The following is a 27,587-nucleotide window of genomic DNA, read 5'->3' as shown; positions in this document are numbered from 1 at the left end:
TTGCTGCCGGACTGCTTTCAAGTTCAGCTTCACAGACCTGAACTCAACGGATGAGATCCCTTTCTTCTCCGCTCTCCCACCCGTGATAGATAGTAGGACACATGTACGTTTTTGCCCGTCAGGTGGCTGTGAGCTGAGATCTCTCCTACTCTGATTAGCTGTGCCCTGACTGCCAGAGAACATCATTTCTCTGTGTGCACATTTGGCTTAGTGTCCTGTGCACGGCCTCCTTGTCACCTCACTCAAATTTTTTATTTGTCTTTCTCTGGTCAACTTCTAAGAGCTCCCTTAGGTTATAAATATCAGCTCCCTTCCATCCAGTTGATGAATATTTTCCAAATTTATCATTTGCCTATTAAACTCTGATGATAGGGAATTTCGCCATGCAAAGTTTTAATGTTTGTATTTTCAAATACATCTATTTTTTCTTTCATAGCGTTTGATTCTCTGGTCTATTTAACAAGGTCTTCTCTTGGGCAAGATTGTGACTTGGAGTTTCTTATAAGTATTTTTCCTCTCCTTTTTTATTCTGTATATCATTTATGTGCCTAGAATTTATTTTTATACATGGCATGAGAGGGGAAATCCAATCCTATTTTCTTTGAGTTCGATAGGCATTTCTTTTAGCATCATATATTAAATAATTCGTTATTCTCCTCTGAATTATATGACTCAATTAATCATATCTTAAATTCTCTTAAATCATCTCTTAAACAAAAACTAATTCTGGATTTTCTATTCTGTTCCACAAGGATTTTTGTGTAACCTTATACCGATACAATTTTTAAAGATAATCCTGGGGGCGCCTGGGTGGCGCAGTCAGTTAGGCGTCCGACTTCAGCCAGGTCACGATCTCGCGGTCCGTGAGTTCGAGCCCTGCATCAGGCTCTGGGCTGATGGCTCAGAGCCTGGAGCCTGTTTCCGATTCTGTGTCTCCCTCTCTCTCTGCCCCTCCCCCGTTCATGCTCTGTCTCTCTCTGTCCCAAAAATGAATAAACGTTGAAAAAAAAAAAATTAAAGATAATCCTGGCTTTATAATAAGTTCTGAAGTCCAGTCAGAAAAGTGTCCATCACTGATACTTTCCATGAATTTTCTCTCTGGCATTAAGTTTTTATTTTATTTTATTTTATTTTATTTTATTTTATTTTATTTAAAAAAATTTTTTTTTCAACGTTTATTTATTTTTGGGACAGAGAGAGACAGAGCATGAACGGGGGAGGGGCAGAGAGAGAGGGAGACACAGAATCGGAAACAGGCTCCAGGCTCCGAGCCATCAGCCCAGAGCCCGACGCGGGGCTCGAACTCACGGACCGCGAGATCGTGACCTGGCTGAAGTCGGACGCTCAACCGACTGCGCCACCCAGGCGCCCCTCTGGCATTAAGTTTGTAATCTATACTTGAAAAATTTGTATCTAATTTTTAAAATTGGACTTTTAGGGGAATTTGAATTTTAATTGTTTGGGCGTATATATATGATTTTATGAGAATTTACATTTTAATAAACTGTCCAAAAATTTTGCATACATTTTCACTTGCACAGATATTATTGTAGGCCTTCAGTGATGTTTGATAGTGTTTTCCCCTATAGAAGTGCCATCACTCTTGTTAAATTTGTTCCTAAGTATTTTAAAGTTGTAATGATTGGAAACACAGGCAATAGTTTACTCATGTCCGTTTTGTGGTACTTTGATGCAAGTGTTATGTATTTGTCTTGTACCCAACGACAGAAGTCTTCAGGATATTCTCGTAACGTTTCTCCCCTAGAATCTCTGGTGTTTTCTAGTCGTGTGAAGTATCCAGTGTGTCACCAGATCTTTCCTTTTGTGTTATAATTGCATCCCTTATGACAGTTCATCAATTCAAAAGCATGCCTTTTTTCACAGTATAACACCTTTTTTTAAATTAAAAAAAAAATTTTTTTAATGTTTATTTATTTTTAAGACAGAGACAGAGCACGAGTGCGAGAAGGGCAGAGAGAGAGAGGGAGACACAGAATCCGAAGCAGGCCCCAGGCTCTGAGCTGTCAGTGCAGAGCCCGACACGGGGCTCGAACTCATGAACTGTGAGATCATGACCTGAGCCCAAGTCAGACGCTTAACTGACTGAGCCACCCAGGCGCCCCAGTATAACACCTTTTTTTTATTATCAGATTTTAGTTAGATGGTTTTAGTATTTTGCAATACAAAAAATCGCTCCTGTGCTTTAGTAAATTCACACTTCTTCTTTTAAAATAATTTAATTTATATATGCGTTTCTTGTTTGTTGATAGAATTGATATGTAACCTTGTGTAAGTTTAGGGCGAAGAGTGTGATCATTTGACACACATGTATGTTGCAAAGTGATTGCGACCATGAAGTTACTTAAAACCTGTACCACTTCGCACAGTTACTTTGGGGGAAGGGTTGAGAACTTTTAAAATTTACTGGCTTAGCAGTTTGCAAGCGTGCAAGACAGTGCAATTAACTAGAGTCAGCATGCTGCTTAGATCCCCAGAAGTTACTCGTTCTACAATGGTAAGTTTGTGCCCTTGGTCACCTTCACCCGTTTTCTCCTCCACGTAGCCCTGGCCTGGCAATCACCATCCTACTCTGTTTCTATACATTCGGCGTTTTTAAGATTCTGTAGGCTATATCAGAAAGCTAAATGGGGAACATTTCAAATACTTATGTATCCTGTCATGAAGAAATAATAACCCTACTGCGTATTAACATGAAAAATACATTTTATGAAGAATAAAAGTATTTTGCAAAACAAAAATCAATTAGGGAGAAGAGTGATATTGTTTGATATTTGTGAAAAACGAATGAGTAGCCTAACAGAAGCCAGCTAGAGTATCAAATCTGCTTCTGCCTTCAGTGTGGTGCAGTACCCCACACCATATAGATCTCTGGAAAGCTCCACTGGATACATGTGAGATAACGATAGTGTTGGGGTGCCTGGTGGCTCAGTCGGTTAAGTGTCTGACTTCAGCTCAGGTCACGATCTTGCGGTTCGTGGGTTCGCTCTGTGCTGACAGCTCAGAGCCTGGAGCCTGCTTCGGATTCTGTGTCACACTCCCTCTCTCTCTGCCATCTCTTCCCATCTCCTGTCGTGCTCTGTCTCTCTCTCTCAAAAATAAATAAACATTAAAAAAAAAAAAAAAACTTGAGAAAAAAAAAAAAAACACCTGACTTCACACTCGATGCGGGAAGACTGAAAACTTTCCTCCTGAGATGGGGAGCAAGACAGGATGCCCCTTCCCACCACGCTAGTCAACGTTGTACCGGACGTTCTAGCCAGAGCCATGAGGCAAGAAACAGAAACAAAGGGCATCCAAATTGGAAAGGCTGGGGTAGAACCATTCCCAGTCACAGAGGACGTGACCCCACATACAGCAAATCCCGAAGAGTTCTTAAGGAAACTCGTAAAGCTAATAACCGAATTCAGCAATGTTGCGAAGCGCAAGGCCAACACAAACGATCAGTTGTGTTTCTACACGTCACTAGCGAACAATCCAAAAGCTAATTTTTGACAGGTACAGAGTCTTTGTTGGTGGTGACAAAAATGTTTCGCATGTAGTGAGCGGTGGAGGTTGAACAACACCGTGAATCGATTTAATGCCACTGGATTGTACACTTATCCGTGGTCGAAATGGTAAACGTTACGTTATGCAGATTTCACCACAACTAAAAAATATTAATCTACAGGGAGATAGCTGGAGATATTATGATAATGTCTACTGATTTTATGGAGCAGAGGTCCACGAACTGTGGCTGGCGGGCACAGCTCACTGCTTGTGTATGGCCCACAAGCTAAAAATGGCTTAGCCGTTTTTTAGTGGCCGAAAAATCCAAAAGACAAATAATAATTCCAAGTGCAGGACACTTGAAATTTATGCAAATTCCAACTTTCAGTATTCAGAAGTCAAATGTTCTGGAACCAAAAATTAGCCCAAATTGCTGGATTTGGATGACTGATTTATTCCTAGTCAGGGCCCTGATGTGGTTACTTCTCCAAGAATGATTCAAGTCCAAGCCACGGATCACCAAATTGACCTCTCTTTTTATGATAAAACTTAACTTTCTACACACTTTAAAAAACACCCATGCCTTTGCCTTCTTCATAGGTTTTAGTATTTTTGCGTGAATTGACATGCCCTTTTGAGGTTCCATTTATCGGTGTTGTGGGATCCATAGTATTTAATTGCCTCTCCTAGGGCTATTAAGCTCTTCTTGTACTTGAGGAATTTGACCGAGCACTGGAGCACTGACCCTTCACCTGCGTGGCCACTGGTGGATCCACTGTTCCCATGCTTGGCACACTTCCTGCCGATATACCTCCGCTTTCCTTCCTCCTGGTGCGCTTTCAGAACTGCTGGGCTCTCTTTCCTGCTTGCAAAACCAGAGAAGTAACAGTTCAGGTCACTGTATAACCTGCCATGGATATAAAAGAAGAAGAAATAGTCATATACATTCACCGCCCCTCACTTATTAAAATCAGTGACAAACTATACGTATTTTATTTCTCTTCATCCTATTTCACTATTATTATGAACTCACGGCTCTTTCGTAGAATCAACTTCTTCCAAACAACAACGTCAATATCTTTTCACCTTCCAACTGTCACGAGCGGTCTGGCAGGGTTCCCTCAGTGGACGCCTTTGTCTTTCCAGCATTGTTGCTGCCAGCCATGGTAAACCTTGGTCTTTGACAACAACACTGTATTCAGTTCTGTCCTGAATTTTCCTGATCCAAGACACAAATAGCCATTCTCCAAGAAGGCAGATTTCTTCCAGGAGGAATCAGAGTCAGGGAGTCAACTCTGGTCATTGGTATTGCCCATGAAAATTGGTGGTAGAAAGAGGTGCTACTGAATCCTATTTGCCTCACTTAGGAGAGACAGAACCGGAAACAGGATTTTAAACGTACGAGCTCACCTTACTTTTTCAACTCAATATATTTGTTTCTTAGAGTGTGAGGTATCGTCAGCCACTAATATCTTCTACTATGTCGACAGTTACTTTATTAAAGAAGCTGGTTAGGGGCGCCCCGGCTGGCTCAGCAGAGGGAGCGTGTGACTCTTGATCTTGGGGCTGTGAGTTCGAGCCCCAGTGTTGGCTGCAGAGATTACTTTAAAAAAATAAATTAACTTTTTTTTAAAAGCATGGTTAAAGGAAATGAACACAAAATGGAAAAATCAGCAGGCAAATCGAAACTTGGGTTTGAAGACTTGAGACTCAGCGCCAAGGGGAATCACAGGCACCAAGTCAAGGCTGTAGTCAGTACTGAAGTCCAGAAAATACCAACAGATGTTTCACAGTTAAACAATGCCTGACGCGGCCTATGCAGCAAAGGGGAGTATGCCAGTAGCTGAGCCGGCTGTGTGCAAGTTCAAAGGTCTTGGAAGAATTTCTATACCCAGCAAGGCAGGGATGGAGCAGTTCTAGACAGGGGGCCAAGCAAGATGAGAAGCCGAAGCGAAAGGTCAAGAGAAGTCTGAATAGAGGAGGACAGGACAGGGCAGGGTGAAAAGGCACGTCAGGGCTCTAAATCTGTGCAGGCTGGGCACCAGCGAGGAATTTCATTGTGATCACAATTATGCAATAAAATCTACAAATCCAGGGAATTTGTTTTATTAAAAAGATGGGTTTTTTAAAATTTTTTTTTAACGTGTATTTATTTTTGAGACAGAGAGAGACAGAGCATGAATGGGGGAGGGTCAGAGAGAGGGAGACACAGAATCTGAAACAGGTTCCAGGCTCTGAGCGGTCAGCACAGAGCCCGACGCGGGGCTCGAACTCACGGACCGCGAGATCATGACCTGAGCCAAAGTCAGCCGCTTAACTGACTGAGCCACCCAGGTGCCCCTAAAAAGATGTTTTTAATGTTCATTTATTTTTGAGAGACAGAGACAGAGCACGAGTGGGGGAGGGGCAGAGAGACAGGGAGACCCAGAATCCGAAGCAGGCTCCAGGCTCCGAGCTGTGAGCACAGAGCCCGACGCGGGGCTCGAACTCACAGACCACGAGACCATGACCTGAGCCACAGTCAGATGCTTAACCGACTGAGCCACCAAGGCACCTGAATCCAGGAAATTTTAAAATAAATTTTAATCTGTTTCTTCAAAGAGAATACATTTTCATTTAGGAATCTTAAAAATTGCCTACTACGGAATAGACCACAAAAGTCACAGTAAAATCACAAAGATCACAGCAACAGTCATTATTTTGGAGCTTCATACGCACTTACTCATTGTTTATGGAATTAAAACTTTATTCACCATCTTCGCGCTTGATATGTTTGCGTAATATAACAGTTTTTTTTTTAATTTTTTTTTCAACGTTTATTTATTTTTGGGACAGAGAGAGACAGAGCATGAACGGGGGAGGGGCAGAGAGAGAGGGAGACACAGAATCGGAAACAGGCTCCAGGCTCTGAGCGATCAGCCCAGAGCCTGACGCGGGGCTCGAACTCACGGACCGCGAGATCGTGACCTGGCTGAAGTCGGACGCTTAACTGACTGTGCCACCCAGGAGCCCCTATAACAGTTTAATCAGAGTGGTGAAAATGGCATTTCATTTTTGTGTATTTTTTTTTTTTTTGTCGCAGAAGCATAATTTTTGTGGAGGTATAATCGACATATAACGTAACGTGTTTCCAACGTGCAGCTTGGTGATTTGGTATTCGTATAGACTGTGAAATGGTGACACGGTTAAGTCTAGTTAGCAGACATTTCATGCACATCTTCCCTGTATTAACTGAGGCTGAATATACTTACGGGTAATTTAGTCCCTTTTTTGAGACGGGAGGGGAAGGAGATGTTTTAATGTGCCTGAATTAGGTGTGAGAGGAAAGGGAAGGATTAAAATGAGGCAGAATCCAGAAATTAATCTCACAGCCTTAGTCAGCGTCTTTTAATGAAATCTACTCTAATTATTATGGATAAGACATGATAGACTACTGACAGCCTGATCATTTGCTTAGGAAGTTTTCAATGAAGTATCACAATACTGTCACTGATGAGTGAGCTAGGAATTTTCATGCTCTGGTGATCAGAGGGTAAACATTGATGGGGCAAAGCCTTTTGAGAAAGTGACTTGGAAATGTCAGAGCAGAGCCTATATATATATATATATATATATATATATATACACACACATATATAATTTTAATACTTAATAATTTTCCATATCATTATAAAACATGAATAAAAATCATTATACACATATTTGTAAAGCTACTATTTAGGTGGTCTGGGTGCTTTCTGTTGCTACACATACAAGGCAGATAATGCCTAGATTTCAATTGTTCTTTTAGTTTATCAATTCAAACTTAGAAACAAAGGTAGGCACAGGGTTAAAGTTTCATTAAATAGTTTAAGAACAAAATTAATCACAGGAGGCTGTACGGCTCAGTCGGTTAAGTGTCTGACTTCAGCTCAGGTCATGATCTCACGGTATGTGAGTTCGAGCCCCGCATCGGGCTCTCTGCTGTCAGAGCAGAGGCCGCCTCAGATCTTCTGTTTCCCTCTCTCTGCCCCTCCCCTGCTCATGCGTGTGTGTGCTCTCTCTCTCTCTCTTGCTCTCTCTCAAATAAGTAAATAAACATTTTAAAAAGAACAAAATTAACCAAAGATTAATCATTCTGAGACCATGATAGAATAATACAAATGCATTGGGGTTGTCCAATTCAACTCAAAATGGATTAAAGACTTAAATGTAAGACCTGTAACTTTAAAACTCTGGGGGAAAACATAGGAGAAAATCTTAATGACATTGACCATGATATCTTGAATAAGACACCAAAAGTACAGGCAATAAGACCAAAAATAAACAAGTGGGGCCACATCAAACCAAAAAGCTTGTGCACAGCAAAGGAAACCATCCACAGGGTGAAAAGGATTCTTTGGATTGGAAGAAAATATTTGCCAACCCTGTATTTGATAAGAAGTTCATCTCCAAAATATATAAGGAATTCCTACAATTCGTTAGCAAGGAAAACTAATGACCAGTTCAAAAGTGGGCAAGGATTCGAGTAGACATTCCTCCAGAGAAGATCTACAAATGACCAAGAGGTTTATGAACAGATGTTTATGAACATCACTCATCACTCAGGGAAATGCAGACCAAAACCACACTATCACCTCATACCTGTCAGGATGGCTATTGACGAAAAGTAATGCGTAACAAGTGTTGGAGAAGATGCTGAGAAACTGGAGTTGTCACGAATTAGAGTGTAAATAGTACGGCCATTTTGGAAAACGCTTGGTGGTTTCTCAGAACATTAAACACAGGTTGGTTCTATGACTCAGTAATTCCACGCCTACGTACATACCCAAGAGAATTGTAAACGTATGTCCACACAAAAACTTGTGCAGGAATGTTTACAGAAGCATTATTCATGGTAGGCGAAAAGTGGGAAAAGCCAAATGTTTGTCAACTGAAGAAGGGATAACCCACACGTGGTACACCCAGACAAAGGGATGTTACTTAGCCACAAGGAAGGAAACACCAAAACACGATACAACATGGATTGGCATTGAAAACAATGGGCTAAGTGAAAGAAAGCAGTCACGAAAGGCCACATGGTGTATGTACATAAGATTTCCAGGATAGGCAAATCTGTCGAGGCAGAAAGTGTTTGCCGGCAGTTGAAAGGAGCGAGGAATGGGGTGTTGTTTTTAGGAGGATGGTGTTTAGTGGAGGACGATGAAAATGTTCTGAAATTGTGTACTGGTAACAACTCCACGAGTAGACTAAAACCTGCTGAAGCGGATGAATTCGAGGGGGTGATTTTATGGTATGTGACTTCTATCTCATTAACGCTGTTAAAAAATAACAATTACGCTATTTTCTTCCCTCTGCAGATTTCTGTTAATAAAAAGCCAGAAGAGTGGAAAGAGATGAGCTCAGTGAAACTCTGCTCTGTAAAGCTGAACGATGGGTTCTTCATGCCCATGCTGGGATTTGGCACCTCTGCTCCTAATAAGGTAGTCACTGTGGCCACGGAGACAGAGGGGCGGCAGACATGGGTCCTTATCAGAACCAGAATTGGGGAAATGCAGGCAGGCCTCATTTTATTTGTTCGTAAGATGCTTCTCTCCAGGTTAGGTTATTTAGTGCATGAAGTCAGTGATTTTCAAATTTTCATCAGCATGAAAACACTGAGGTTCTTGTTAAAAATGCAGATTTGGAGGCCGTACCTACAAAGGCCCCGAATGAGTAGATCTGGGATAGGGCTCAAAAATCCACATTTCTAATGAGCTACCGAGTGACTCTGACACTGCTTGTTCGACAGTCACACGTGGCATACTGCTATATCAAGGGGCAGGGGAGCGTGCCATCTGTCAGCCACGCAGGGGTGGGTGAGGCCGTTTCTGGTACTCTCACCGGCTGTCCAGCTGTAGCCATTCACCATCTGTTGCAATGAATGAAACCCAGGTGTCATGATCACCACATGTCGGAGACTTGATGGCAAGCTTGCTTGTGATGAAGTTTCTCTGTAACGTCTGCTGTCCAAGCGGTCCCTGTCCACCAACACGCGTAGACTATCTAGAGAAATCTCGGCCGCTGAATGTTCTGGAGAGAGTCAAGATTAAAGTTAGAGAGAGTGCTGGTGGTCTGGAGGGGAAATAGTCTGGTAGAGGCCAAGTTGTTAATACTATTCCCTGGGGGCACTTGGAAATTCTCGGTTTGGAACCCTGAACTCCATGCGTGTTTCTCATTTGAACATTTCCAACTTACAAGAGCACATCTTCAGTGGTTCCTAGTGGAGGAGCTTATAATTGTTTAAGGAAAGTTGTAGGATCGACTCCCCAACACGAGAGCCACATGGTGGGTAATGCTGAGGACTTCAGCAAGGGCACTGTCACCAAGGGTTGCTTTTACTTGGACTCTTGGCTCTTAAATCCGGGGTGCTAGTTAACTCGTCGGGAATTACAGATTAAAAAATATACCCAGGAGACATTGTAAGTGAGGTAGAAGCAGGCGATGATGAGGGGAAATTATGGAGAAGGTCTAAAGTCCAGCCTGGTGGGCCAGCAGAACAGTAGGCAGCTAAAAATAAAATAACCAAGTTGTGAAAGGGCAAAAGTCACATGTGGACCAATTTAGCAACCACCACAGCAAAACCAATTATGAGACATTTTGCATAAAAAAAAAATAGTTTATTTTCTGTTACATTTCTGTTCCTCCTCAAATATTGCTTGAAGCGTTCCTCCAAGTTTACGTCGGTAAATCATTAATTTATGCTGTGTAAAGCCACACCTTCACTGCATTGACAGATAGCTCTGAGCATTAGACTTCTGGATTGCAACCGGTGTAACAGTCTCTCACAGAGTGAGTTAACTTGGGACCGTCAACCGATAGATTGTGTAAATCCACACATGATGTAAATCCAGGGGCGGGAGGGTTAAACCCAGTGACGAGCTAGGCCAGCTCATGGACTCACAAGATCTGATGGTGAGCACCTTTTCCTAATAGTCATGGCTTGAAGTCAGCCATGGTGGGAGTATTTACACCATAGATCGTTAAACATCTACCACTGGGTATAAGTCAACATTCAGCTCTGTCACCTCTAGCTCTTAGCCCTTAGAAAAACAATAGGTTCTGCTAAATAGCTCCGCTGGTGGGATTGGCCATCTGTTCCTGAATCAAGTAGGTCTTTGTCTTTCTGTGGTCTTCTAGGTTGCTAAGAGTGAGGTGGAAGAGGCTGTCATGAGAGCAATCGATGTAGGCTACCGCCATTTTGACTCTGCTTACTTGTATCTAAATGAAGAATAGATTGGGAGGGCCATCCGGAAGAAGATCGCTGATGGCTCTGTGAAGAGAGAGGACATATTCTACACTTCAAAGGTTCTGTGTATAGTTCCCTACGTATCTGTGAAAAGCTCACTCTCAGAAGAGTTTCTCGGTGAAGTTCTCCTCTTATTGGTTACATTTTCATTCCCACAGACCTTGCACTGTAAGAAGGTGTATGCTGAAGGTGGGGTGCATGCTGGCAAGGGATGTGGGTTCCAACTTCTTCGAGCCTTAGGCCTCATATCTCAACCTATGGCATGGTCAATAGACATCCCATGTCTCTTTCCTATGAAGTGGGAAGATAATACCACAGAACTGCTATGAGGATGAAATTAATGTTTGTAAACGTACTTAGATTTTTTTTTTTTTTAACTTTGGAGCCATTTTCTCCTACTACTTTTCATTTCTACTGATAGTATAGCTGAAACAAATAAAAGAACTTACGGATTTAAGTCAGACTGGAAAGGAATCCAAGAAGAATTTTCTCCAATGGTGTTCATGGAGCTGACTACTACTAGAACCAGATATTTAAATATGAGGCGAAGTGACCCATGAAGAGAGAGTTGAGGTCCATACAAGTGAATTCTAGGCAGGAAGGGAATTTCTTCCTTCTTGCTCCACGGTATGAAGCTCTCTGAACGACTGTGTTAGATGTGGTATCACTATTGCTCTCTTGTCTGTTTATCTCCCTTCCATAGGGAGGGAGCCTTAGCAATTTTGATGGATTTTCCTTAGATTTTTACTTCCTAAAATAAGCTGACTAAAGTACCCTCCCCCCGAAATTCCTGTAGGTCCTACTTTTCTTTGGAACACTTAATACATTCAAAATGCAATTTCCTGAATCACAACTGCTTGAGGTTCTTGTTAAAAATCTAATTTCCCAGGGGCGCCTGGGTGGCTCAGTCAGTTGAGCATCCAGCTCTTGGTTTTGGTTCAGGTCATGAGCTCATGGTATGAGTTCGAGTCCCATGTCGGGCTCTGCACTGACAGTGTGGAGCCTGCTTGAGATTCTGTCTCTCCCCCTCTCTCTACCCCTCCCCTGCTTGTGTGCACTCTCCCTCTCTCAAAACAAATAAACTCGGGAAAAAAAATGCAATTTCCCAGCCAAAATCTGCAGATATTGTGATGTAATATGTTGGAGGTAGAACCCAGGAATGTGTTTCATAATTCCTTTACATTCTGGGGCGCCTGGGTGGCGCAGTCGGTTAAGCGTCCGACTTCAGCCAGGTCACGATCTCGCGGTCCGGGAGTTCGAGCCCCGCGTCGGGCTCTGGGCTGATGGCTCAGAGCCTGGAGCCTGTTTCCGATTCTGTGTCTCCCTCTCTCTCTGCCCCTCCCCCGTTCATGCTCTGTCTCTCTCTGTCCCAAAATAAATAAATAAACATTGAAAAAAAAAATTAAAAAAAAAATAAAATAAAAAAATAATTCCTTTACATTCTAAAGTTGGAGACCCCCTGTGTTGGGCCATATTTTTCCTTTCCTACATCGTTGTCTTAATTCAGTATGAAACAGAAGCTATGAGGAAAAAGAATTTAGGAGCTAAGCAGGATGGTTCGTCGCTTCCCAATGACCACAAGTGTCACTTCCCAACGACTGCAAGTGGGTTTGTAGCTGTTGCTCATTTTCCCTTTCATTAATTTCTTCTAGAGATTCTTTTTTTTTTTTTTTTTTTTAAGCTGTATAAAATAGTTTTTATATGGTTCCCCCTTAGGCTAAAACCAGGCAGCAAGCCCCTGGTTACATAGACCATATTAAAATTAAACAATTATATTTTATTGAAGAGGAGTTAAAATCAAGCATTTTTGTTATTGAAGCATAGTTGACACACAAGGTTCTGTTAGTTCCAGACGCACAACACGGTGGTGTGACGAGTCTGTACATTACACAGCACTCGCCACGGTAAGTGTGGTCACCATACAGCGTCATTGACAACATCCCTCATTTGTCATGACTTCCTTATTTTATGACTAGAAATTTGTACTTCTTGATCCCCTTCACGTAGTTCACCCCTCCCCTTACTCTCCTCCCTTCGGGGAACAACCAGTTTTTCCTCTATATTTATGAGTCTGTTTCTGTTTTTTGTTTGTTTGTTCTTTCGTTTGCTTGGTTTTTTAGATTTCACATATAAATGAAGTCGTCTGGCATTTTTCTTTCTCTGTCTGATTCATTTCACTTAGCATAATACATTCTAGTCACAAATGGCAAGATTCCATTCTTTTTTATGGCTGAGTAATATTCCACTCTTTATATGTACAAATGTATATATCACACCTTTTTTATCCATTCATCGACCCGTAGATATGTGTATTATTTCTGCATCTTGGTTATTATAAATAATGCCACAATAAATATAGGGATGCATGTGTCTTTTTGAATTAGTGTTTTCATTTTCTTTGAGTAAATTCCCAAAAGTGGAATTATAGTTGTGGATCATATGGTATTTCTGCTTTTAATTTTTTGAGGAACCTACCTCCGTACTGGTTTCCACAGTGACTGCACCAGTTTACATTCCCATCAACAATGCCCCAGGGTTCCCTTTCCTCCACATCCTTGTGAACACTTGTCATTCTAGTCTTTCTGATACTAGTCATTCTGACAGGTGTGAGGTGATACCTCATTGTGGTTTTGATCTGCATTTTCCTGATGATGAGTGATGCTGAGCATCTTTTCATGTGTCTGTTAGCCATCTGTACATCTTATTTGGTAAAATGTCCATTCAGGTTCTCTGCCATTTTTAATCAGATTATTTTGTGTTTTCGGTGTTGAGTTGAATAAGTTCTTCATGTAGTTTTTGATAGAAACTCCTTGTCAGATTTATCACTTGCAAATACCTTCTCCCCTTTGTGTAGGTTGCTTTTTTGTTTTGTTGATGGTTTTCTTTGCTGTGAAAAAGCTTTTTATTTTGATGCATCCCCAATAGTTTATCTTTGCTTTTGTTTCTCTTGCCTCAGGAGACCTATCCACAAATATATCGTGAAGGCCAATGTCCAAGAGGTCACTGCCTGTGTCTTCTTTTAGGAGTTTTATGGTTGCAGGTCTCACATTTAGGTCTTTAACCATTGTGAGTTTATTTTTCGGTGTGTATGATGAAAGACAGTGGTCCAGTTTCATTCTTCTAATGTTGCTGTCCAGTTTTCCCAACATCATTCGTCTTTTTCCCATTGCATATTCTTGCCTCCTTTGTTACAGATTCATTGACCATATACGCATGGATTTGTTTCTGAGCTCTCTATTCTGTTCTGTTGACCTGTGCATCTGTTTTTGTTCCACTGCTGATTGCTTTGATTACTACAGCTTTGTAGTATACCTTGAAGTCTGGGGTTATGATGCCTCCAGTTTTGTTTTTCTTTCTCAAGGTCGCTTTGGCTATTCAGGGTCTTCTCTGGTTCCATACACATTTTAGGATTGTTTGTTCTAGGTATGCAAAAATATATGCTATTTGTATTTTGATAAGGGTCGCATTCAATCGGGACTGCTTTGAGTAGTAGGGACATTTTAACAATATTTGTTCTTCCAGTCCACGAGCATGGGCTAGCTTTCCATTTGTTTGTGCCATCTTTAATTTCTTTCATCAATGTCTTCCAATGTTCAGAACACAAGTCTTTTACCTCCATGGTTACATTTATTCCTAGGGATTTTATTGTTTTTGGTGCAATCGTAAATGGGATTGTCTTCTTAATTTCTTTTCCCACTACTTCCTTATTAGTGTATAGAAATGCAACATATTTCTGTATATTAATTTTGTATCCTGCCACCATACAGAATTCTGAATTTATTAGTTCTGATAGCTTTTTGGTGGAGTCTTTATATACTGTCTGTCATCTGTAAATAGCGACAGTTGTGCACTTTATTAATTTCTCCTAAAGATTCTGAAAGAAAGAATCTCATACCTTCCCTTTCAACCGTTGCAGGTGTGGGGAACCTTTTTACGTCCAGAATTGGTTCGAACCAATTCTTGGAAATATCGCTGAGGAAACTTCAGTTGAGCTATGTGGATCTTTATCTTATACATATCCCAATACCTTTGAAGGTTAGCGAAAGTTCTTTTACTTTAATCATCAACGTAAAAATTAATAGCTGAATACAAGAGAGGATATAGTTTGTAAAAATGAGGAAAAACCATACATAATACTTTAAGCTTCCCCCCCCTCTTTTTTTCTGCCGCAAAAGTCCCATCTCAGCCCCAGAGTGTAAGAGTTCACTGGCTTTCAGTATCTTTGCTTCGATCTTGTAAATGCATTGTCTGTATTTTCAAGACCCCACAGTCCTGGGGGCACCTGGGTGGCTCAGTCGGTTAAGCGTCTGAGCGACTTCGGCTCAGGTCATGATCTCACGGTTCGGGGTTCGAGCCCTGCGTCTGACTCTGTGCTGACAGCTCAGTGCCTGGAGCCTGTTTCAGATTCTGTGTGTGTCTCTCTCTCTCTCTGCCCCTCCCCCACTCGCACTCTGTTTCCCTCTGTCTCAAAAATAAACATTAAAAAAAAAATTTTTTTTAATAAAAAAAAAAAAGACCCCATGGTCCTGAATGTCCACCTCACACCCACTCGTGTCTGGGGAGTGTCCCGATATGGAGACCAGCTGAGGTATAGGAAGTGTAATGATGAAACTCAACCCTCCAGATGCTCCCAAGTCGCTCTACTGGGTGACCACCTCCAGGTGTAAAGCAGGGGTAAGAGCAGCTCATCTCACGAGAGTCCAAGGCCAAGGTGCCTGTTGAGCCGTGGCATCACTGTAGCCTCTCTCTAGGATGGGGTCTCGGGTGTCCCAGTTGCTTGGCTGAGGCCAAACACAGCTTTGTACAACCTCTCTTTCTTCCCTGTGTCCCAGCCTGGGGAAGAGCTCTTCCCAAAGGACGAACACGGAGAACTCATTTTCCACACAGTGGATCTCTGTGCCACGTGGGAGGTGAGTAGGCTCTGAATAGCTACGTCTCTGACGTTGGGGGAGAGAGGCTGGACAGGGGATTCAGGAAACGTGGACCTCGTCCCATTCCGCCCCCAGGGAGACTTGGGTGAGTCCCCGGACGTCCCTCTGCCTCCGTTTCACATCTCCCGCATTTCATAGTTCAGCAAGGGCTTACCGAGTGCCTGCGCTGTACTCAGTACTGAGTGTGTTGAAGTGCTCAGGCCGCGCTGGTGAACAAACCAAGGTTTCCAGCCCCACGGACTGGCAGGTGCTACGGCAGCGTGGGGGGATGTACGAGAAAATAAAGCTGATGAGGGAGCTGAGAACGCCAGGGCAGGCCTGGGACGCAGAGGGACAGCAAAAGCAGAGTGGGCAGGGCAGGCCTCGCTGACAAGGTAACGCTGGGCAAAGCTTTGCAAGAAGCGAGGGAACCGACTGTGTAGTATCCGGAGGAAGAGCGATACGGGCGTAAAGAAGGCCGAGGCCAAGTTTTTAAGGCGGGAGAGAACCTGTCATGTGCAAGAACAGCAACGAGGCACGTGTGACGGCAACAGAGGGAACTTGGTGACCCTCATGGGGAAGGGGGTCGAGGAGAAAACAGGGAGCCACAGTCGGGGGGACAGTCTGGCCCCTTCCTGCCTCCCATGCTGCACAGGCTCCACTTCCTGTGCGCCTGGCCCTCGCTGTGACTTTGCTCGAGTTTTCCAGGTGTCCGGCCAAAAACCGCACCGGCTCCTTGAGCTGGGTCCTGCACCCCTTGCCTTCTTATCTTACTCCGTCTTCTTGCCCTTTTTCTCCTATTATTTTCATTCTCCTCCTACCCGGTTAGTCCCTGTCTCGTCTGTTGACATCCGCAGCTTTCAAGGCTTCCTCTGTCCTGTGTCATATTCTCTCCCATCCCGAGCCCCCTCTCTCGGCACCATCCCTGTTAGCGTGCTTCCCCAGCCAGCTGCAGGGATCACTCCTCACAGCCCCTTCCTCCCCAGGCCATGGAGAAGTGTAAGGATTCAGGGCTGGCCAAGTCCATCGGGGTGTCCAACTTCAACCGCAAGCAGCTGGAGAGGATCCTGGACAAGCCAGGCCTCAAGTACAAGCCCGTGTGCAACCAGGTGAGCCCCGTGGACCCGCCCCTCCCCCCCCAACTCTACCCCCTCCTCTTGTGTCATTTCAACGAGGTCACCAGCGGCACTGCCCTCTCCTGAAGAGAACAGAGTTGCATTGCAAGTTGTTGAAGACAGTCCCCAAGGCCAAGTCACTTTGTAAAAAAACACCCGAGGCTCAGGTTGGAGTATAATCTCCTAGGTGTGTAATGGGGGTGGGTCCTAGAAATGTGCAGTTAACAAAGTCTGGATCTTTCTCATCTCTGGTCAGTAAAGTTGGAGCCCTCCTGTGGAAAAGAAAACAGGTAATTCTTTTGAGTTCTGTGTCATGAGATAACCACTGAGCCCTGATGGTACAAAATCAGCCCCCGACAATGTGAATACATTCACAACATTGAACTTAGAAATGCTCAAAATAGTAAATTTATTTAAAAAATGATAAATTTGGGGCGCCTGGGTGGCTCAGTCGGTTAAGCGTCCGACTTCAGCTCAGGTCACGATCTCGCGGTCCGTGAGTTTGAGCCCTGCGTCGGGCTCTGGGCTGATGGCTCAGAGCCTGGAGCCTGCTTCCGATTCTGTGTCTCCCTCTCTCTCTGCCCCTCCCCTGTTCATGTTCTCTCTCTGTCTCAAAAATAAATAAAACGTTAAAAAAAATTTTTTTTTTAAATAATAAAAATAAATAAATAAATAAAAAATGATAAATTTAGGGGTGCCTGGGTAGCTCAGTTAAATCATCTGACTCTTGATTTTGGCTCAGGTCATGATCTCATGGTTCGTGAGTTTGAGCCCCGCGTCGGGCTCTGCACTGACAGTGTGGAGCCTGCTTGGGATTTTCTTTCTCTCTTTCTCTCTCTCTCAAAATACATAAATAAACTTAAAAAAAAAAAAAAAGATAAACCCACTTTAATAAGCCACGCATTGGGGCGCCTGGGTGGCTCAGTCGGCTAAGCGTCCGACTTCGGCTCAGGTCATGATCTCGCGGTTCGTGCGTTCGAGCCCCGCGTCAGGCTCTGTGCTGACAGCTCAGAGCCTGGAGCCTGTTTCGGATTCTGTGTCTCCCTCCCTCTCTCTGACCCTCCCCCGTTCATGCTCTGTCTCTCTCTGTCTCAAAAGTAAATCAACGTTAAAAAAAAAAAAAATTAAAAAAAAAAAGCCATGCATAAACTTCCTGATCTTGGAGAATTATGTTAGAAATTGAGAGCACGGAAGTGAGTGGCCACACTTCTGTCCTCGGGAGGGTCCACATTCACCCTGGCTTTATCTTATCTCCTTCTAAACTTCTTACATGAAGGCTGACAGAGAGTGACAGCCAATCCATGTATTAAATATTAGTGAGGCTTGTTTTTTCTCTTATTTATAGATGAAGAATACAAATAAGAATTCTGAAAAGTTGTATTTTGTGTCCCTTGGGAGGTTTACCTCCACCTTGGGGATCGTCAGTCTGGAGAAAGTAAAGAAACTGGTTTTGCCTGGGGTCATGGTGAAGAATTAAGGAAGAAGCCGTACGTCGCCCTGGGTTCTACAGAGAGAACGGACCACGGCCAAGCTTAGACTGATTGGCTGGTGGGAAGTTTACGTGGGCCTGAGAAGCTTGAACAGAGGACAGTTCATCGTGATCCGAGGGGTGATCTGAGTGGATGGCAGTTCAGGTCAGGTGGCTTGGTCTTGTTCCCCAAATACAATAAATCACCCTTCCTCCCCCTCCGTGTTCATGCCCGGGACAACCGTGACGCAGACAGGTCATTTGCACGTGATGGCTGAACGAGCCCCAGGAAGCCAGCACCGGGCCCTTCCTGCACACGGTGCTGGGGAATACAGTTCAAGTGGGGCCGAAGTCGGGCTGCTTGCTTCTCTTCGATCCCTGCTCATTCTTTTTTTTTATTATTATTAATTTTTTTAACGTTTATTTATTTTTGAGACAGGGAGAGGCAGAGCATGAACGGGGGAGGGGCAGAGAGAGAGGGAGACACAGAATCCGAAACAGGCTCCAGGCTCTGAGCTGTCAGCACAGAGCCCAACGCGGGGCTTGAACTCATGGACTGCGAGGTCATGGCCTGAGCCGAAGTCGGACGCTCAACTGACTGAGCCACCCAGGTGCCCCAATCCCTGCTCACTCTTATTGAGTCACCAGAGTCAGAGCAGAGGCAGCGAGAAAGGCGTGTGGCAAAAAGTGCGTGTGCACACTCGCAGTTTGGGGTCTGGCCCGAAAGGAGCTCGGGAATTGTTGCTTGTGTCCTTATAATAAGAAGAGCTGAATAAACCGAGAACGAGCAACTCTTTTTAGATCCACCAGAGAGTTGAGGTCACAGAGCCAGCTGCCGGCCAGAAAACTGGAGAGACAGATAGGCCGATACAGAGAATCGCGGTTTGCCAGGAACGAAAAGGCCGCCAGGGTCACTATGGGGCAGGAAGATGTGGAACGGCAGCTCCGGAGTTGCTGGAGCCTCAGCGTCAAGTCTGAGAGCTAACACCTCCAGGGGGCTCCTCAATGGGCCTGTCCCCAGGCTCTCCTGCGTTTTACCTCCAGAAGCCCTACCGGGTTTTCGCACTGAACACTAGAGAAAAATCCAGTAGCCATCTTGAAAAATAGTCAAGACGTTCCGTTTTCTTCAGGCCCCCCTGCAACGGACACCATGACGCTAGAGCCTGCCCGCCCAGGGTTTTACGTGAGCCTAACCCGTGTCATGGAAGGGGAAATAGCCAAGGCCAGCCCGAGAATCAACAAATTGAGCTGAGCTGGCCCCTAGCCCACCCATCCCGTGGCCGGGGTGACCGTGTTGACCCGCATGCGTCTGGGTGTCCAGGTCCCCTACACAGAAAGGACGACGACTGTACCCCTGATTATCTTTTACGGCACAGAAGCCCCCTCTCACCGGTAGCGTGTGCGGGTCACAACGCTAGTAACAGCTTCTGACTAGTCACAACGAGCAACGTATTTCTGCTCGATGATCAAAGGGCCAGAAGCCCCCGAGCCCTGGACACATGGTACAAGACTGGGCTTGGGGAAGGGAACAGGTGCAGTGACGTAGAGCAGGGCCGGTGTTTGAAGGCTCCACGGGTCAAGCAGAGACATCACAACACACTGTGGTGGGAAAGACGAAAGCGCTCCGGTTTCTGAAGCTGAAGACTGACCTCACGGAAAGTCAGTCACACGTGAAGGATGAGTGGCTGGTTTCCAGGCGTGGCAGCTGTGAAGGGAAGAGGTCAGGGTAAGGGACTGAGAACGAAGAACGAAGAAAGGCAGGGGCTGCTGCTCGTTGGACAGAGCGACGCGCGAGGGGGAGCCAAGGCCAGCCCCGTGGTCTCCTGTCCGAGAGACTGAGCGTGTCTGTTGACCTCCTGATCTGACGTGTCCGTCGTGAGCACCAAGCCCGTTTCTCAGTACTGCTCTGCTGTCCGTGGGCGGTAATTGGAGGGCAAGTCTCTGTCAGTTCCCCTGGCCCAGCCGTGGGTGACGGTCGTGTGTTCCCCGTGTTGCTGGACCGCCCGGATATGTTTGCTGTCGTGCAATACAGCACTTGATGTTCCTGGAATCCAACCCTTCTGCTGGCTTTCTGCAGGTGGAGTGTCACCCTTACCTCAACCAGAGCAAACTGCTGGAGTTCTGCAAGTCCCAGGACATCGTCTTGACTGCGTACGCGGCCTTGGGGTCCAACTCAGGGAAGGAATGGTAATGACCTCTCTGCGCTTTTTCTAACCACGGACACTGTCCCTTCTGGAGTCATCGCTCAACCTTCTGGGGCAGATGAGCGGGAGACGGCAGGAATGGTCCGTCTTTGCAAACCCTTTAACTAGCCTACTTTGTAGGGACTCGATAAGACAGTGTTGAATAATAAAATCACTGATTAGAACGTTCACCCAGTTCAAAAGCTTTGGGTTTAGAGAGTGGCAGAGGGAGCCCGGGCCACGATTCGAACACTTGATAGTTGAGGGACGTGAGACAAGTAAGAGCTTCTGTGAGTTTGGGTTTCTTTATCTCTTGAAGAGGAGTATGAAAATGCTCCTCTTAGCACTTGACGAAGCAGATAATTCGTTGAAAGCATTATTGAAATAGTAACTTCTTAGAAAACCGTTGGTTTATTTATTATAATGGAGATTATCGGGTCTTAGTTGGGACAAAAATTTTGTCCTCTTGGCTTCTCCAGTCTTTTACCGAATTTCTCAGAAACGTGTAAAAAATGAGCAAATACCTGAGAGTCCCTTTCTGCCTGCCTCTCTCTGGTCCTCCTTCTTTGGATTGGCCAAAAGAAGCAAAAACAGAGGTTGAGACAGCCAGAGGGAAATCGGGCGGAGTTTCAGAGGATGGAACCCAGCCAGCCGTCCCATGTAAGATGGACATACAGCCTCGGACACATCGCACCTCCGCCTCCCTTCCAGGTTGAGCAAGAACAGCCCAGTTCCCCTGGAGGACCCAGTGCCCAGTGCCATTGCTGCAAGGCGCAGGCGGACCCCAGCCCAGGTGGCCCTGGCCAAGAGCGTCAACGAGGAGAGAATTCGGGAGAACTTCCAGGTACACGGGAGGGCTGTGGGCGGCAGGGGACTGATGGAGGCACCTCGTCTCCCTCTGGTCTGGGTCATCGGCGAGGCACCCAAGGTATATTTGGGCCAAGCTCACCTCCTTGCATACGCTATGCACGCGAGTGCGGTGTTTAACTATCCCCCCCCCCCCTCCATCTGCTGCAGGGAGGGAACGAGGAAGTGGGAAAGAAACCCAGAAGGTCAGCTTTGGGTCTCGGTCCTGCTTTTTCGCCCAACACTATGGCCTTGATTTCTTCAGCTGCAGAGCGAAGGAGCGAGATGAGATGGGATTTAGGCTTGAAAGGGTGTAGGATTCCTTCGCTGCGGCCACAGTCACCCACCCAGAGCCCCCGAGGGTGATCTGAGTTCAAACAGCCAAGGGGACACACTCCTGACTCTCGTTTGGAACGAACCCCCAGGTTCATGACAACCATCTCGTAAAACCTACGTACATTCCTACGTAAATGTGTGTCTGGGTTGGGGGAGGGAGGAGAAGCAGACAGTAATTGCTGCAGGGAAACTGAGTCAGTCTTCTCACCTTTCTGACAGGTTTTGGATTTCCAGTTGACACCAGAGGACGTGGAAAGTCTAGACAGTCTAAACAGGAACATTCGCTATTTTGTAGATCCTTTGTAAGTAGCTCCTTCTACCGTAGACCCTGGGGAGCAGGACGGAGAAGAAATCCAGTTATTCCAATCCACAAAGGGGTTGCCTCTTCTTGGAGGAAAGTGGCTGGGAAACACTGTCTCTTCCAGCCCTTCCGTCCCCCTTTCCCTTGGGACTCTAATGTCCTGTGTCCCGACCCTGCTTGCATTCCAGAGTCAACTGATGTGATGGCGTCCTTTGCAGGCACCCTCAACTAATGCCTCTCTCCCTCTGCCTTACTCATCAGTCTACATGAAACCTGGTTAAATCCCACTGTCTGCCTCCATCGTCCGTTTTTCCCTCCCCACGAAGTTATTCCTAGAGGTACTCAAACCTGCTCTCGTCTTTAAAAAAACAAAAATCTTCCTTTGAGCCGACTTCACTCTACATCCCGTTTCTCCTTTCACACGGAAACTTCCTGAAGAAGGCTGTCCTCGCTTCCTCTAGCTTCTCTCTTCCCCTGCTCTTCTGAACCCACGCAAACCAGACATCTGCTGTCCACTTTGCCAAAACTCTTCTCGCCCAAGTCAGCCGTGACCTCGTCTTGTTTTAGCGGGAGGAACACTCTTTCCTAGAAACACACTCCTGGCTTGCTTCCTGCACAGCCGATCTGGTTTCCCCTCGTCTCCCTGGCCATGTCCCTTGTCGTGTTCTTTGCAGGTTCCTCCCCAGCAGCTCGACTTCTTAACTTTGGCGTGACCAAGGGCGCCATCCTTGGACCCCTTCTCTTTTCTGCCTGCACCCACATCCTCGGTGGTTTTATCTAGTCTCGTGCTTTAAACACCATCTATTTTTTTTTTAATTTTTTTTTCAACGTTTATTTATTTTTGGGACAGAGAGAGACAGAGCATGAACGGGGGAGAGGCAGAGAGAGGGAGACACAGAATCGGAAACAGGCTCCAGGCTCCGAGCCATCAGCCCAGAGCCTGACACGGGGCTCGAACTCACAGACCGCAAGATCGTGACCTGGCTGAAGTCGGACGCTTAACCGACTGCGCCACCCAGGCGCCCCTAAACACCATCTAAATATACACTCCCCCAAATTATACCCGACCCAGACCTGAGCCCTGGACCAAGGTTTGCATATCCCTTTATTCAACGACACTTGGGTGTGTGATAGGCATCTCAAAACCTGTCGTGTCTACACTGAGCTCCCAGTGGCAACTGCTCGCAGGTGCCCCCACCACAAGCACCACGAACGCGCTCACACCGAGGTCTTCCGGCTCAGCTGGCAACTGGCTGCCGTCTGTTCTTCCGGCCTCTGTACCCGACGTCCATGCCCAGCAGCCAGAGTGACGGGCACCCCTCTTCTTGACACCCGGTAGCCTATTGCATCAGGGAGAAGGCCACCTTCCTTACAGCACCTGCAAGGGCCAGCAGGACGCTGCCTCCCTGGCCGTCTGCCTCCACGTCCTTCTACTGTGCCCCGCTGACCCCATGCAGCCCGGTGGCCTCCTGGCCGTCCCTCTCATACACCTGTGCCAGGGCCCGTTCTCTCTGCCTGCGACACTCTTCCTCCCGCTCCTTCACCACGTTCACGTCTGCACTCAGGGCTCACCTCCGTGACACCTTCTCTGTCACCCTTCCTAAAAATGCAACCCTTTCTCTCTACTCTGCGTTTTTGTGTTGATGGTCCTCATTAGCATACCATCCAGGCTCTTGATTTACGTTGCTTATTTTCTGTTTACCTCGATAGAAATGCTAGATTCCCAGGGTGGGATTTTTAAAATTCTGTCTCCCTGAGTGATAAACACTGGTTGAATGAATGATATCGTAAAATGATAGAGAGGGAAGGGTAAGGGAGGGTGGAGACCCAGGCAGTCATGCTTAGCGATATCAGCAATTTTAATCAATATCGATAGTGATTTAGCACTTTATGGCTCAAAATTTTATATATATGTGTGTGTGTATATGTATATACACACACACATATATATACATAGAGAGAGAGAGAGAGAGAGAGAGGGAGGGAGTTTACCTACCTCTCAAAATTATATTTTTATATATATAAATATATAAACATATATATATACAGAGAGAGAGAGAGGGGGGGTTTACCTACCTCTCAAAATTATATATATATATATATATATATATATATATATATGAGAAGAGGAGTTTACCTACCTTGCTACAATGGAAGTCCCCTGATGAACTGACTTATATCATAATCACTGTATCCATCCCTAGCTCTAATATATAATTTCCCACCAAGTAAAGGCACAGATGAAATATTTCCAAGTGCTTAAAAGAAATGAAACAAGTGATATTCTTATTACCTTCCTCATCATCACCATGAAATATTTGTTAATTTTATATATTAAACCAGACTGGCATTGTTTTAAAAGAAGCAGAATGCAGGGTCCCTGGGTGGCTTAGTCGGCTAAGCATCCAACTCTTGACTTCAGCTCAGGTTGTGATCTCAAGATTCATGAGTTTGAGGGGCGCCTGGGTGGCGCAGTCGGTTAAGCGTCCGACTTCAGCCAGGTCACGATCTCGCGGTCCGTGAGTTTGAGCCCCGCGTCGGGCTCTGAGCTGATGGCTCAGAGCCTGGAGCCTGTTTCAGATTCTGTGTCTCCCTCTCTCTCTGCCCCTCCCCCGTTCATGCTCTGTCTCTCTCTGTCCCAAAAATAAATAAACGTTGAAAAAAAAAAATTAAAAAAAAAAAAAAGATTCATGAGTTTGAGCCCCACATCGGGCTCCGTGCTGACAGCATGGAGCCTGCTTGGGATTCTCCCTCTCTCTCTGCCCTTCTCCTGCTCGCACTCTCTCTGTCTCCCCCCAAAATAAATAAACTTTTTTTTTTTTTTTTAAAGGGGCAGAATTCATCTCTGCCCTCCTGGGAGTTTACAATATCAACACAAATAGCTTAGCTCCTTAAGTTGTAGAATAATACAGTACCTGAAAAAAAAGGCAACATATTGGTTTATTTTTATATGTGTGTTCATGAGCATGGAAGTGTATTTTCTTTTTTTTTTTTTAATTTTTTTTTTCAACGTTTATTTATTTTTTTTGGGACAGAGAGAGACAGAGCATGAACGGGGGAGGGGCAGAGAGAGAGGGAGACACAGAATCAGAAACAGGCTCCAGGCTCTGAGCCATCAGCCCAGAGCCCGACGCGGGGCTCGAACTCACGGACCGCGAGATCGTGACCTGGCTGAAGTCGGACGCTTAACCGACTGCGCCACCCAGGCACCCCGGAAGTGTATTTTCTACAGTGTGTTCGTTACAGTGTCATGCAATAGTATGCGGTTATTATCAAACCAGTTGGTTTTGTACCTGTCCCAAAAGAAAATTACGTTAATTTTCATCCTGAAGCCAATTTAAAAGAAACGTCTCTTTACCCAGCACAGAAACAGTTCCTTGACTAAGACTCTCCCTTTACCTTTTAGATTTAGCCGTCATCCGGATTTCCCATTTTCTGATGAGTGTTAACAGCAATGTCTGTGCTCCCTCCACAGAGTTCTTTGATTTTGTTCGATGATTGGCACCCGGTTTATCCCCTATTGCTGCCTCGTCAACCACGGTGTGACTCCGCGGGTTAGGAAATGAAAGTCTCTAAACCCAGTCTTTTCCCTCCAAAGTAAATGAAAATACGTTTCAAACAACCTAACCTATCAATGCCCTGACTTTTTAGTCTGTTTTGCTGTTTCCTGTGTTACTGAGGTTAAAATGCTGATATGCACTGAAGTAATCACAAGGAAAATATAAAGCCCTAAAAAAAAAAAAACAAAAACTAACCATTTAGTTATTTCCAAAGTCTAGCTTTTTACTTGTTCATAAGAATTTTTTTCTCTTTGGCTCTGAGAATTTACCACACTTACACAATTTTATCAGACCTTTTAAAGGGATCTAAAACTCAATTCATAGGTAATATAAAAACTGTCATATTTCCACAAAAAAATTAGTCATAATGCCACAAACAAGGAAAGTGTCAAGCTGAATGAAAAAGGACGACCAAGATCTGAAAATTATCTGATAAAGATTTTAAAGCCACCATTATAAACACTGTTCCAACGAGCAATGACAAACACACTTGGAACTAGTGGAAAGATAGAAAGTTTCAATAAAGAAACAGAAGATATAAAGAATTACAAAATGGAAATTTTAGAGCTGAAAATTACAAGAATCAAAACAAGAAACTCAAAGGATAAACAGAGGGGGCGCCTGGGTGGTTCAGTTGGTTGAGTGTCCAACTCTTCCATTTCAGCTCAGGTCATGATCTCACGGTTTGTGGGCTCGAGCCCCGAGTCAGGCTCTTCGCCGACAGTGGGAAGCCTGCTTGGAATTCTCTCTCCCTCCTTCAAAAATAATTAAACTTTAAGAAAAAGACATTGAGACACAGAGGAAATAATTAACGTACTTAAACAATATGAATAACCCAACAGGAACAAGAGAGAAAAAGTCAGCTGGAAAAAACAAAACAAAACAACAGCCTTGTGGACCTTCAAGAAGAACAAAAGTTCTAACATTGTGTCTTTGGAGTAGAAGGAATTTGGAGATGTTGGTAAAAGATACGACTTTTAAGTTATGAGGACCTGATGTTCGGCATGGTAATTACAGTTAATGATATTGGACTGTATAATTGATATTTGCTTAAAGACTAGATCGTGAGTGCTTTCACCAAAAAAAAGGTGACCAGGGGCGCCTGGGTGGCTCAGTCGGTTGAACGTCCGACTTCAGCTCAGGTCATGATCTCGTGGTCTGAGTTCAAGCTCCGCGTCGGGCTCTGTGCTGACAGAGCCTGGAGCCTGCTTCCGATTCTGTGTCTCCCTCCCTCTCTCTCTCTGTCTCTCTCTCTGCCCCTCCCCTGCTCATGCTCTGTCTCTCTCTCTCTCTGTCAAAAATAAGCATAAAAAAAAAAAAGTTAAAAAAAAAAAAAGTGACCATCGGAGGTGAAGGGTGTATTAACTAACCTGATCATGGGAATCATTTCATAATGTCTATGCTTATCAAATCATGTTATGCACTTTAAATACATACAGCTTATTTGTCAATTATACCTTTGTTAAATGGGGGGGGGGCGGGAGAAGTGGGGGCAGAAACAGAAGAGGGAGGGGAATAGCTATAAAAGGGAACATGAGGACCCTCGTGGTGATGGGCACGTCCTTTCTTGATTGTGGCAAAGGGTTCGCGAAACACACACGTGAAAAAAATCACAGACGCGAATCAGTACACGTCTGGGGAGGTCCGGATAAGACCAGCGGATTGTGTCAAGGTCCGAACCCTGGCTGTGATGCGGTGCTATGGGTTTTCGGGATGGTAACGTTGGGGGAAACTGAGTCAAGAGTACCTGGAATGTTCTGTATTATTTCTTACAATTTCATGTGAATCTACAATGATCTCAGAGTAAAACGTTTGCTTTACAAAATAAGAAACCGGAAAATTGATTCCAGATCCACACCTTCCCTCTCCTGGATTCTTTTCCGATCCCTGGTCAAAAGAACAGAAGAACGTGGGTGAGACTCTAGCCTTAGGCCCTGCCACCAGCCTTTTGTAATCCCAAGAATGTGCTGCTCAGAGCGCAACCTGGAGGAAGCGGAATTAAAAACAAGAATAATTTATGGGCCACCTGGTGGCTTAGTGGGTTAAACATCCAACTCGATTTCTGCTTGGGTCATGATCTCACGGTTCATGGGT

The 27,587-nt window shown here is 44.9% G+C and overlaps 1 protein-coding gene across 1 annotated transcript; it reads left to right on the top strand.

Annotated features, from left to right (window-relative positions):
* The first annotated feature begins 437 nt into the window (after positions 1-437).
* LOC123591606 (aldo-keto reductase family 1 member C23-like protein) lies at positions 438-25,564 on the top strand. Its single transcript, XM_045466095.1, is given in 11 exon segments — positions 438-501; positions 8,847-8,969; positions 10,666-10,833; positions 14,691-14,726; positions 14,729-14,809; positions 15,607-15,684; positions 16,671-16,793; positions 20,345-20,454; positions 21,162-21,294; positions 21,852-21,934; positions 25,340-25,564. Coding segments are annotated over 10 exon segments (942 nt in total). The 5' UTR covers positions 438-501; positions 8,847-8,882; the 3' UTR covers positions 25,383-25,564.
* Positions 25,565-27,587: the final 2,023 nt, after the last annotated feature.

This window comes from Leopardus geoffroyi, chromosome B4, assembly GCF_018350155.1.
Source record: "Leopardus geoffroyi isolate Oge1 chromosome B4, O.geoffroyi_Oge1_pat1.0, whole genome shotgun sequence".
NCBI classification, from domain to species: Eukaryota; Metazoa; Chordata; class Mammalia; order Carnivora; family Felidae; genus Leopardus; species Leopardus geoffroyi.
Note: the sequence above shows the minus strand (reverse complement) of the source record. Positions and strands in the feature narration are given on the sequence as shown.